The sequence below is a fragment of the Mustela lutreola genome, chromosome X, assembly GCF_030435805.1.
Source record: "Mustela lutreola isolate mMusLut2 chromosome X, mMusLut2.pri, whole genome shotgun sequence".
Taxonomy (NCBI): Eukaryota; Metazoa; Chordata; class Mammalia; order Carnivora; family Mustelidae; genus Mustela; species Mustela lutreola.
The window spans coordinates 131,916,281-131,926,466 of NC_081308.1; the positions used below are offsets into that span (position 1 = coordinate 131,916,281).

The following is a 10,186-nucleotide window of genomic DNA, read 5'->3' on the forward strand; positions in this document are numbered from 1 at the left end:
ATACTCCTAGTTTAGGAAGCGGGACTGAAAGCCCGGGGACCCCAAGTTGGCAGGGCCAAGGATGTGGGGAGCAGTGGGTGGAGGAAAGCCTGCACATCCTCAGAGGGTCCCGCTGGAGTAAGCCGCAGACCACTGACCATCGCCAGTGCATGAGGGAACTGCCCGAGGCTGGGGTAACGACCATTTGAAGAACGGAAGGTAGTTTGTCTGGCGCTTGAGCACGACAGGACGTCACAGCTGTCCCTACCAGCCAAGAAGGCAAAGCTCACAATTCAGGAGGCATCAGACTGGCCACCCAGAGGGTCTTGCCTCAGTAGTGATGGGGGAAAATTGACCGCTACATTGAGTTGTTCTGGTGCATAGAACAAATCTTCAAAGTAAGCTGAAAAGGATAAAACTGTTCATGGTCACATAATAGCATCTCAGACTAAAGCTCACAGATCTGTCCAGCAATACAAAGATATACAGCACCCAAGGAAGATCATATCTGGCATCCAATCTAAAACTACCAGGCACGCAGAGAAGCAGGGAAAGTCCAACCTACAACTAGGAGAGAAATTCTTCACAAAAAGGTATCTATATTGGAAAGGAAGAAGTAAAACTGTCTTTATCCTGAGGAAACCTGATCACCTATGGAGAAAGTCCCACGACATCCACCAAAGGATTGCTGGAACCCCTGGGCTGGGCAAGCGTACAGGACGCGGTGTTTTCTAGAAAGTGCACTCCTTCGGCCGAAAAGCTCAATTGTCCCAGCACTTGTCGTCGCTGAGCTAAGTCCTGTCAGCCACAAAGCTCTGATTCTAGTGTTTCTGGGTTCCTTGCTCTTCTCATGCAAACTATTTTTTTCTTACAAATTTTATTTATTTGAGAAAGAGCGAGAGAGAGAGCACGAGCAGGGGGTAGGATGGAGGGGCAGACGCAAAGAGAGAAGCAGACCCCCGCTGAGCAGGGTCCCGATGCAGGGCTCGATCCCACAACCTCAGGATCATGACCTGAGTGGAAGGCAGATGTTTAACTGACTGAGCCACACAGGCGTCCCCAGAGTAATTTTTAAAAAACTTGGCCAGAGAGCCAGTGGTGATAAGGTGGAAAACCTGTATTCTGGCAGGAGGGTGCATTTTCTGGAGAGGAATTTTACACTTTTTTTTTTTTTTTAAAGATTTCATTTATTTGTCAGAGAGTATGCACAAAGCAGAGGGAGCAGTGGGCAGAGGGAGAGGCAGGCTCCCCGCTGAGCAGGGAGTCTTATGCAGGGCTCCACCCCAGGACTTGGGGAGCATGACTTAAGCCAAATGCAGATGCTCAACCAACTGAGCCACCCAGGTGCCCCTAATTTTGCCGTCTTGAGTCAGAGTTTCAAAAGAATAGCTGGGGGCGCCTGGGTGGCTCAGTGGGTTGGGCCGCAGCCTACGGCTCAGGTCATAATTTCAGGGTCCTGGGATCGAGCCCCGCATTGGGCTCTCTGCTCAGCAGAGAACCTGCTTCCCTTCCTCTCTCTGCCTGCCTCTCTGCCTACTTGTAATCTCTGTCTGTCAAATAAATAAATAAATAAATAAATAAATAAAAAAAGAATAGCCGGGCGGGGCACCTGGGTGGCTCAGTGGGTTAAAGCCTCTGCCTTAGGCTCAGGTCATGATCCCAGGATCCTGGGATCGAGCCCCGCATCAGGCTCTCTGCTCAACAGGGAGCCTGCCTCCCACTCTCTCTCTGCCTGCTTGTGATCTCTGTCAAATAAATAAATAAAATCTTTAAAAAAATAAAAAAGAGGGCGCCTGGGTGGCTCAGTGGGTTAAGCCGCTGCCTTCGGCTCAGGTCATGATCTCAGGGTCCTGAGATCGAGGCCCGCATCGGGCTCTCTGCTCAGCAGGGAGTCTGCTTCCCTCTCTCTCTCTGCCTGCCTCTCCATCTACTTGTGATTTCTCTCTGTCAAATAAATAAATAAAATCTTTAAAAAAAAAAAAATAAAATAAAAATAAAAAAGAATAGCAGGATAGCAGGGCGCCTGGGTGGCTCTGTCAGTTGAGTGTCTGACTCTTGATTCTGGCTCAGGTCATGGTCTCAAGGTTGTGGGGTTGAGCCGCGCATTTGGGCTCCACACTCAGCAGCAATCTGCTTGAGATTCTGTCTCTCTCCTCCTCCAACCCCTCTCTCTCACTAATAAAAATAGTAATTTTCTATTTTAATTAAAAAAAAAAGAATCTTTAGAAAAATAGTAATATTTAGGCACTTTCCCTCTCCCCTGGTCTGTCTCCCTCACTTGTACTCCGAAATAAATAAATAAAATCTTAAAACAGTAAATATGCATGCCTGGGTGGCTCAGGTTATGATCCCAGGATTCTGGGCTGGAGCGCGGCATTGGGCTGCCTTGCTCAGTGGGAAGCCTGATTCTCCCTCTGCTTGTGCTCTCTGACGAATAAAATCTTAAAAAACATAGAAAAAAATAATAAACATTTAACCAAGTAATTCTGCCTCTATTAACGTATCTTAAGGAAGCATCATACAAAGATTTTACGCCAGAGTCCCACTGACTCACCATCTCTCATTGGCAAAGCTGAAGAGAATTTAAAAGTTCAGTAATGACATGAGAACACATCTTTCATGCATGCATTCGAGAATGCACTCAGCGTTTTCAGAGAGGAAAAGTTCACATTCGGTGGGGAAAACATGCGGGGACATGTGAAACGTGCAAAATATTACCCCTTCTTCATTATTCTCCGTTTAGCATCTAAACACAAGGAGAAAACGAAGGACACATTCCACCGAGCGGAGAGAGCCGCTGACAGCAAAGGACAGGGAAGGACAGAGAAGGACAGAAGCCGCGTGCTCCCGTTTCCTCCACTGTCTTCAGTCCGCTCTCGCGCCTCCCTATCTCCATCCCAGAACCTCCCCTCCGCTTCCCCGAGGACAAAGGGAAGACCCTCTGAAGGCGGTGCCATGGCGGAAAAGAAACCCAGACAGAATCGCACAGCTCAGCTCCCTTTAATGGTCTGCAGTGACTGACCGTTTAAGCGGCAAACAAAACAAAACAAAACAAAACAAAACAAAGGGGCCCTGAGTGCCCTGGGGCCGTTAGCCTCAGAGGATTAGGCCCTCCTAACACAGGGGCAGCAGGTACGACAGGAGTCCCTGTCCCGGGAAGGACGCAGTCCCCGGGGAGGGACACGATAGACTTCAGCCCCTCTCCCCAGCCCAGGCTTAGCGGGAAATGGGGGGCCCAAAGCGCCGCATGGTCCGCATCACCAGGGAAAGGTGGTCCAGGAAGTTGAGGACGGAAATTCGCAGGAGGCGAGGATCCTCAGCTCTCCAGCGGCTGAAAGGGAGCAGAAAAGACAACCGAGTTGGAGGTGGAAGCTTCTCCCCTTCCTTGCTCTGCCGCCCCCCGCCCCAAATCCAGCCCACCAACCCCGACATCCCAATGAAGGCACTTCCCTGTACCCCAGGCCAGGCTGCAGGTGCAGGCCGAGACAGCCTCCGCCACCCCTGTCCCTGGAAGTAACCGTTCATGGAGGGTCTCTGTGTGTCCAGCTGAGTGCCCCTTCCGTGGAGACCGGGCCTGCTATCGGCTACCGCTCCCACCGGGCCCCCTTCCAGAACTTACACGGCCAGGACGCTGCCGCTCACGGTGAGCTGCTTCTCGACAGCCTTTCTGTGGGGCTCGGCATCTGGGGCCAGGGACCCACAGGCGATCTCCGCCTCCAAGCAGGATGGAAAAGGGACGCAGAGGGCACTGGAGGAGACCAGCTTAAGGCACCATCCAAAGGATTTTGTGCCTGCCCCCCCGCCCTTCTCAGGCCCCCCTGACGAGCCCAGTCCCCTTCCAGACAGCTCCCACCTCCTTCCCCGACCTAATCACGCCCAGCCACCCGGGCCCCAGACGCCAAGCCAGGCCCATAGCCCCCCACCCCCGCTCCCCCGCAACCGGGCCATCCCCGGCTCTCCCTCCTTCCTTCCCCGACCCGTCCCTCTAAAGCCAGGCCATTGGCACCCTGCTGGCATCTCTCTGCCGCCCCCCACTCCCCCAGCCACGGGCCAGAACCCCCCAGCTTCCTCCACCCCCTCGGTGACCACTGACCCACCAACCCCGGGCTGGACTCCTCCAGCCTCCCCAACATCTCCTGTGACCAGTGTCCCCGCAGCCCTGGGCGGGACCCAGCCCCCCCCCCAGCCACTCCCCGGGTGACCACCGTCCCACCGGCCCGGGCTGGACCCTCCCAGCCGCTCCCCCGGTGGCCACGGCCCCACCAGCCCTCTGCAGCCGCTCCCCACTGACTCCTGTCCCACCAGCAATCAGGCTGGACCCCCACAGCCTCTCCACCTCCTGTGACTACTGTCCCACCAGCCCCGGGCCGGACCACCCAGCCTGCCCCAGGGACCACTGTCCCACCAGCCCTGGGCCGGTCCCCCGCATCTGCTCCCCTGGGGACCACCGCCCCACCAGCCCTGGGCCGGAACCCCCAGCCGCGCCCCCGCTGACTACTGTCCCACCAGCCCCGGGCCTGAACCCCCAGCCTCCCCCAGTGACTACTGTCCCACCAGCCCTGGGCCAGACCTCTGCAGCCGCTCCTCCGGTGACTACTACCACACCAGCAATCGGGCTGGACTCCCACAGTCTCCACCCCCCCCCCACACCACTGTCCCACCAGCCTCGGCCAGACCCTCCAGCCGCTCCCCCGGTGACCACTGTCCCACCAGCCCTGGCCGGACCGCCCTAGCCGTCCCCAGCCCCCTGTGAACACCGCCCCTCTCCCTGTCCGCCCGCAGGCCGCCCCGACCCTTCGGTCCCTCAGGGGCCCTGGCGCCCACAGCCAGTCCCCGGCCCAGGCCCCGCCGTCCGCTCGGGCAGGATACAATCCGTGTCTTCGGGTCTCCCGCCGTCCAGTCGTGGCAGCGGCGTCTCCGCCCGGCTCCGGGACGTGCCGTGCGCGCGAGACGGGCCGAGCCCTGCCGGCGGCGGTAGCAGCGGCCTCGCCCGCGCCGCCGGGAAAGCCGGGGCCGCCCCGGCCACCGCGACGGTCCTGGCCGTCCGGGCCGTGGTCCGCAGCGCCCGCCCCGCCGCCCGCGCCTGCGTCTGCGCCTGCCGCCTGCATGGCCGCCGCGCCCCGCCCCCGCCTTCCGGGCGCCGCTCCCGCCGCCCCGCCCCTCGCGAGGCCCCGCCTCCGCGCCGCGCGCACGCCACTGTCTCAGGGCGGGGAGGGGAGGGGAGGGACGGGGAGAGGCGGGGCGGGGCGGGGCGGCGTGGGGGGAAAAGGGTGCCGGGCGCGTGGCCGCTTCCCGCCAAACCGACCCGGCGGGGGCCCGCCAGGAAAGCGCGGCTCTCTCCACAAGCCCTGCGTCTCAGAGCCCGACGCGTCCCCAGGGCACCTGCGCCAACGGGCTCCTAGGGAGGCCGCCGGGCCTGTGGTCGCTGCCCGCCCAGTGGGCCCTTGCACCCTCGGGCCCTGGGAGGACCCATGGCTGCCGAGCCGGCGAGCGCTTCCTCGCAAAGCTCAGCGCCTTTGTAGGCGACGCGACTCGGGCTGCCCGGAGCGCCTGCGCCAACAGCCTCCATCGCCCCCCACCCCGGCCAACCCCACCGACCCGCCCCGGCCCCGCGGAGCCTGCTGGGCCCTAGACTCGCCTCCCACAGTCCCGGTCAGCTGCCCCGGGAGCTGCCGGAGACCCCGCCCCACGGCTGCCTGGCCAATGAGCGCTCTCTCGCGAAGCCCCGCCCCTCAGGGCTCCGTGGGAGCCAGGCGCGCCTGCGCATACACGACCCTTCCCTCGGGCGGCGGCCGGCAGCGTGCTGGCTTCCCGCCAAGCCGACCCCGCGGCCCGTGGCTTCCGGGACCGCCTTCCCGGCTGCGTGGCCAGCGAGCACTCCCTCACGGAACGCTGCCCCCTAGGGTGACACGTGACCCCGTCGCACCTCCGCAGTCCCGTCGTGCCTCAGCTCGACCCCCATCGCAGCCCCCACCCCTGCCCGAGACCTCGTGTGAAGCCACGGGACTCGAGGCCTGTTGCCCGCCCTGCCTCTTCCCGGGGTTCGGGTCCCCAGGGGGGACGTGCGGCTCGACGTCCTTGCAGCCATTCGTGGAAGGGAGGTGGGACAGAGCCCACGACGGATCCTGAGCCGCGCCCCGGCCCCATCGCCGGTACAGGTGGACAACCCGAAGTGGCCTTCGAGGGGGCGGCCCCTGGGATGAGCGCATCAGATGCGATTTTCAGGAAGATGGCCCGGTGGCCCCCGTGCGAGGGCAAGCCTGCCAGAGGGACGAGGAGCGACGGGGTGGGCCCCGGAACTCAAGCAGTGGCCGCGGAAAACCGGGCTCGTGTCCTAGACGAACAACCAGAAGGCAGAACGGCAAAAGTCCCCACGGCCCGGTCTAGATGCCAGGAAGCCTGCACAACACCCCCAAGTGTAGACACCCATGATCTCTGGGTGGTGGCTTTGGGGGGCTGACTTCCTTGGGGGGGCTTCTTCCCCCAAAAGGCCCGCGGAGACCTTACGTCATGTTTCTTTCATTTTTTTTTCTTGTACGTCGTCTCTACACCCAGCCTGGGCCAAAAACTCACGTGCCCCAGACCAAGAGTCGCATGCTGTACCCACCGAACCAGCCTGCGGGCACCCCCATAATCAAAAAGCAGTTTTTTAATCAGACAAGAGATATCCATCCTGGGATGCTGTATTAGTTTTCTGTGTCTGTCCTTGGTAATCATAAGGAAGGACATAAAACTGAACTAGAGCATCAAATCCTGCTCCATCTCCTCTCAAAACAGACCCTACATCAGACCACTTCACTCCCTCTTCATTGCTAATGCCAAGTGGGAACCACCATCCATCCAATTCGTTCAATAGCTTCCTGACTGGTTTGCTACTATACTTGTGCCTTTACAGCTTGTTCATGCAACAGAATCACCTCTTAATTCTTAATATGTTACATTATGTCGCATCCCTGTTTAGAATCATAAAATGATTTTCCATTGCCCTTGCAATTATATCTGAACTCCTGATGTAGCTAATAAAAGCTCCTACGTGTGGGGCGCCTGGGGGGCTCAGTCGGTTGAGCGGCCAGCTCTTGGTTTCAGCTCAGGTCATGACCTCAGGGTTGTGAGTTCCAGCCCAGTGCTGGGCTCCATGATCCGCAAGAAGTTTGCTTGAGATTCTCTGATTCTCTCCCTCTCTCCCTCCCTCCTCTCAAAAATGAATAAAGAAATCTTCAAAAATACCCCAACTCTGTCTGACCTGAGCTCCCAGCTTGTCCTTCTGTGTCCTCATCTGTTGGCTCCTGCATTCTGTGCAGCCTGGGGCCTTCTCTTTGCTCCTGACCAGGGGTGGCCTAACCCTAGCTCTTGCATTTATTCTTATGTTTGGAAGACTCTGTACAAATCTTCCCATGGTTGGCTGCTCCTTGTCATGAGGATCTTGGTTCCCATGTCGCCTTGGAAAGGCCTTTTGTGTCACCAAACTAACATACTGCCCCCAGGCAACATTCTTCACATATGTCTATTTCAGTCAATTGCATTGCATTGATCATAATCTGAAATTATAATCTTGTTTTCTTTACTTTTATATCATTCATATAGCTCTCTGGTAAGTTTTTGTTGTTGTTGTTCTGTTCAGTTTCTTTTTAAAGATTTATTTATTTATTTTAGAGAAAGCACGAGCAGGGCGAGGCGCAGAGGGAGAGAGAGAGAAGCAGACTCCCTGCTGAATCTAATGAGGAAGCAATCGGGAGAACCTAGATTCTGGAACATTCTACGAGGCAAGTGCTCTGGATTCTTTCAAAAATATTGTTGCTTGGGATGCCTGGGTGGCTCAGTGGCTTAAGCCTCTGTTTTGGCTCTGGTCATGATCCCAGGGTCCTGGGATGGAGCCCCACATCGGGCTCCTTGCTTGGCAGGGAGTCTGCTTCTCTGCCTGCTGCTCCCCCTGCTTGTGCTCCCTCTCACCCTCTCTCTCTGACAAGTAAAGAAATTAAAATATATATTGTTGCCTGATTCCCTATGGAAAAGGGAGAGGTTTTATTTATTTATTTATTTGACAGAGAAAGAGACACACGAGAGGTAACACAAGCAGGGGGAGTGGGAGAGGGAGAAGAAGCCTTCCATCAGAGCAGGGAGCCTGATGCATGGCTGGATCCCAGGACTCTGGGATCATGACCTGAGCCAAAGGCAGAGACTTAACGCCTGAGCCACCCAGGCACTCCGAAAAGGGAGAGTTTTGAGAGACACGGGTGTCCTCCTGCTTCCTGTTGTTAAAAGTGTGGCTGAGAGCTGTTGGCATTCATTGAGGCAGGCTGTGGAGAAATGTGCTTGCTCAGTGGCTGATGTAAATGCCACAAGGGAGGGAGCTGTGTCTTTTGGTGCCAGCGTTGCCAGCCTTTGGGACATGGCGGGCGCTTTGGGAGTGTGTCTGGAAGGAATGAAGGAGGCATCTACAGGAGGGCCAGGAGCTGTCTCAGTCACTTAGAGATGTGGCCTGGAGCTCAGGAAAAAGGGCCAAGAGGGAAGTACAGAGACGGGAATGAAGGTGGACAGACTCCCTTGGGAAGTGATGGTGGGGAGTGGGGTCTGGGTACAGGGCCCTGGAGCTCCTCATATTAAGAGGTAAGGTGTGTGGGGGGAAAGAACCAGCAATGGAGCGAGAGAAGGAGTGAACACCCTGAGGGACACGCAGACAGGGTGGTTCCCCAGGAGCCCTGGAGGTGGGCAAGGGTGGCTGTTTCTCCTTCGGGCTTTCCTGGGCCCCAAGGTCTGGGGCTGCCTACAGCTGTCGTGTCTACTCCTAGAAGCACCAGGCCCGGCTCACCCCTGCACCCCTGCTGAACCTATCAGAGCTGGCCGGGCCCAGTTTCAGCCAGGCCTGTGCAGGACGCCTGCCCGTGCCAGCAAACTGTGAGAGCAGCCTAGCTGCTTGCGTACCTCCAGTCGGTGAGTTCCATTGCGAAGTAAATGCTGCTCTCCCGAGTCTGCCCCTTCCTGCTCCGTGCCTTTGGGAAATGGCACCACAAGCACCGCATGCCAGGTGCCAGACCACTTCCATCTGTGATGCCCCAACTTGTCCTGTGTCTCCCAATATCATTGTAACGAACAGCAGGGCCCACCAGGTGCATCATGTCCCTGGGGGTGGGGACTATCCCGAGGACCCTCCCCAAGGGGCAGGCAGTGGGGCTTGGGGATCCACAGTAGCCAGGGCCCAAAGGGCAGCAGGGGTGTCAGTACCCACCTCCTGGGTGGGCGCTTGGGTCAGAGGGGTACAGAGCCTGCCTTAAACATCGTGACCACTGTTGAAGAACCATAGTGTTCAGAGCCCATGGGCATACCCAGGGCCACCCCCAGATTCGAGGGGCAGAGGGAGGGTGCAGCCCTATGGCCGCTCCATCTTCACTTGGAGTCCCTGGTCTCCTCTCCTGACAGCACAGGCCCCTTCCCCTTGTGTCTCCCACTCCCAGCCCTGCAGCATCCTTTCTCCTCCTGTCTTCCCTCCTTTTCCTGCCCATCCCTGCCCAGCCACAGCTGGAGAGAAGCTTCCAGAATGTGCCCCCCCCCCCCCGCTGTCACTGTCCCATCTCTCTCCACCTTGCAGCCACTTCTAGCTCTCCAATGTCACCAACGACCTTCTTGCTACCAATGCCTCTTGGCAGCTCCAGACAACAGACCCCCCCCCCCTTTCTGGAAGGGTGTCCTTGGCTTCTCGTACTGACCTTTCCCCGTGGCCTCGTGTTGGGTAGCTTCTGGGCCTTTACCATGTCTCCAGTTGGTAAAATGCCTCAAGGCCCAGTCCTCTCTTCTCTTTTCATGCTACACTCTCTGGAAAGCCCCCTCACCTGTCCTCAGAGATCCTAGGACACCCTCTCCACACCTCACTCCTGTCCGACGTCAAAGAAGGCTGCACGGGGCTCTGGAACCAGACGACTGGGCCAGGCTCCCACCATACACCCTGACGATCTCATTCATGCTTCCATGTCCACCCTGATGTCCTGGATGAGTTCCTGACCCCCATGTCCCGTGTCCAGTGGATGGCTCCTAGCCACCCGAGGGTTCTTGTCACTCCTGAGCCACGAGGCACTAGCACAAGGCACTCAATGGCCATCTCTAGGGTCTGAAATGCACAATGGCGTCACTCCGCTGCAGTGGACAGCTGCTGCTTGGCCCCACCATTTAGCCCTGGCTTTTGTAGGGAATCCTCCTGTCCCTCCCTCCCATG

The 10,186-nt window shown here is 57.8% G+C and overlaps 1 protein-coding gene across 1 annotated transcript; it reads right to left on the reverse strand.

Annotated features, from left to right (window-relative positions):
- Positions 1-2,963: 2,963 nt before the first annotated feature.
- On the reverse strand, positions 2,964-5,102 carry LAGE3 (L antigen family member 3). The gene is made up of 3 exons (XM_059158278.1): positions 4,849-5,102; positions 3,599-3,727; positions 2,964-3,310 (listed from the first exon to the last, which is right to left on the reverse strand). The coding sequence occupies exons 1-3, from the start codon at positions 5,085-5,087 to the stop codon at positions 3,196-3,198; spliced, it is 483 nt and encodes a 160-aa protein (XP_059014261.1). The 5' UTR covers positions 5,088-5,102; the 3' UTR covers positions 2,964-3,195.
- Between the last annotated feature and the right edge of the window lie 5,084 nt (positions 5,103-10,186).

What these genes read in the sequence shown, in the direction of transcription:
- LAGE3 (XM_059158278.1), bottom strand. Translation starts at nt 5,087, where the DNA reads ATGCAGGCGGCAGGCGCAGACGCAGGCGCGGGCGGCGGGGCGGGCGCT. An exon ending in GAGACCCGAAGACACGGATT is followed by an intron (nt 3,728 to 4,848) that starts GTATCCTGCCCG and finishes GGTCTCCTCCAG; the next exon opens with TGCCCTCTGCGTCCCTTTTC. An exon ending in AGCGGCAGCGTCCTGGCCGT is followed by an intron (nt 3,311 to 3,598) that starts GTAAGTTCTGGA and finishes GCTCCCTTTCAG; the next exon opens with CCGCTGGAGAGCTGAGGATC.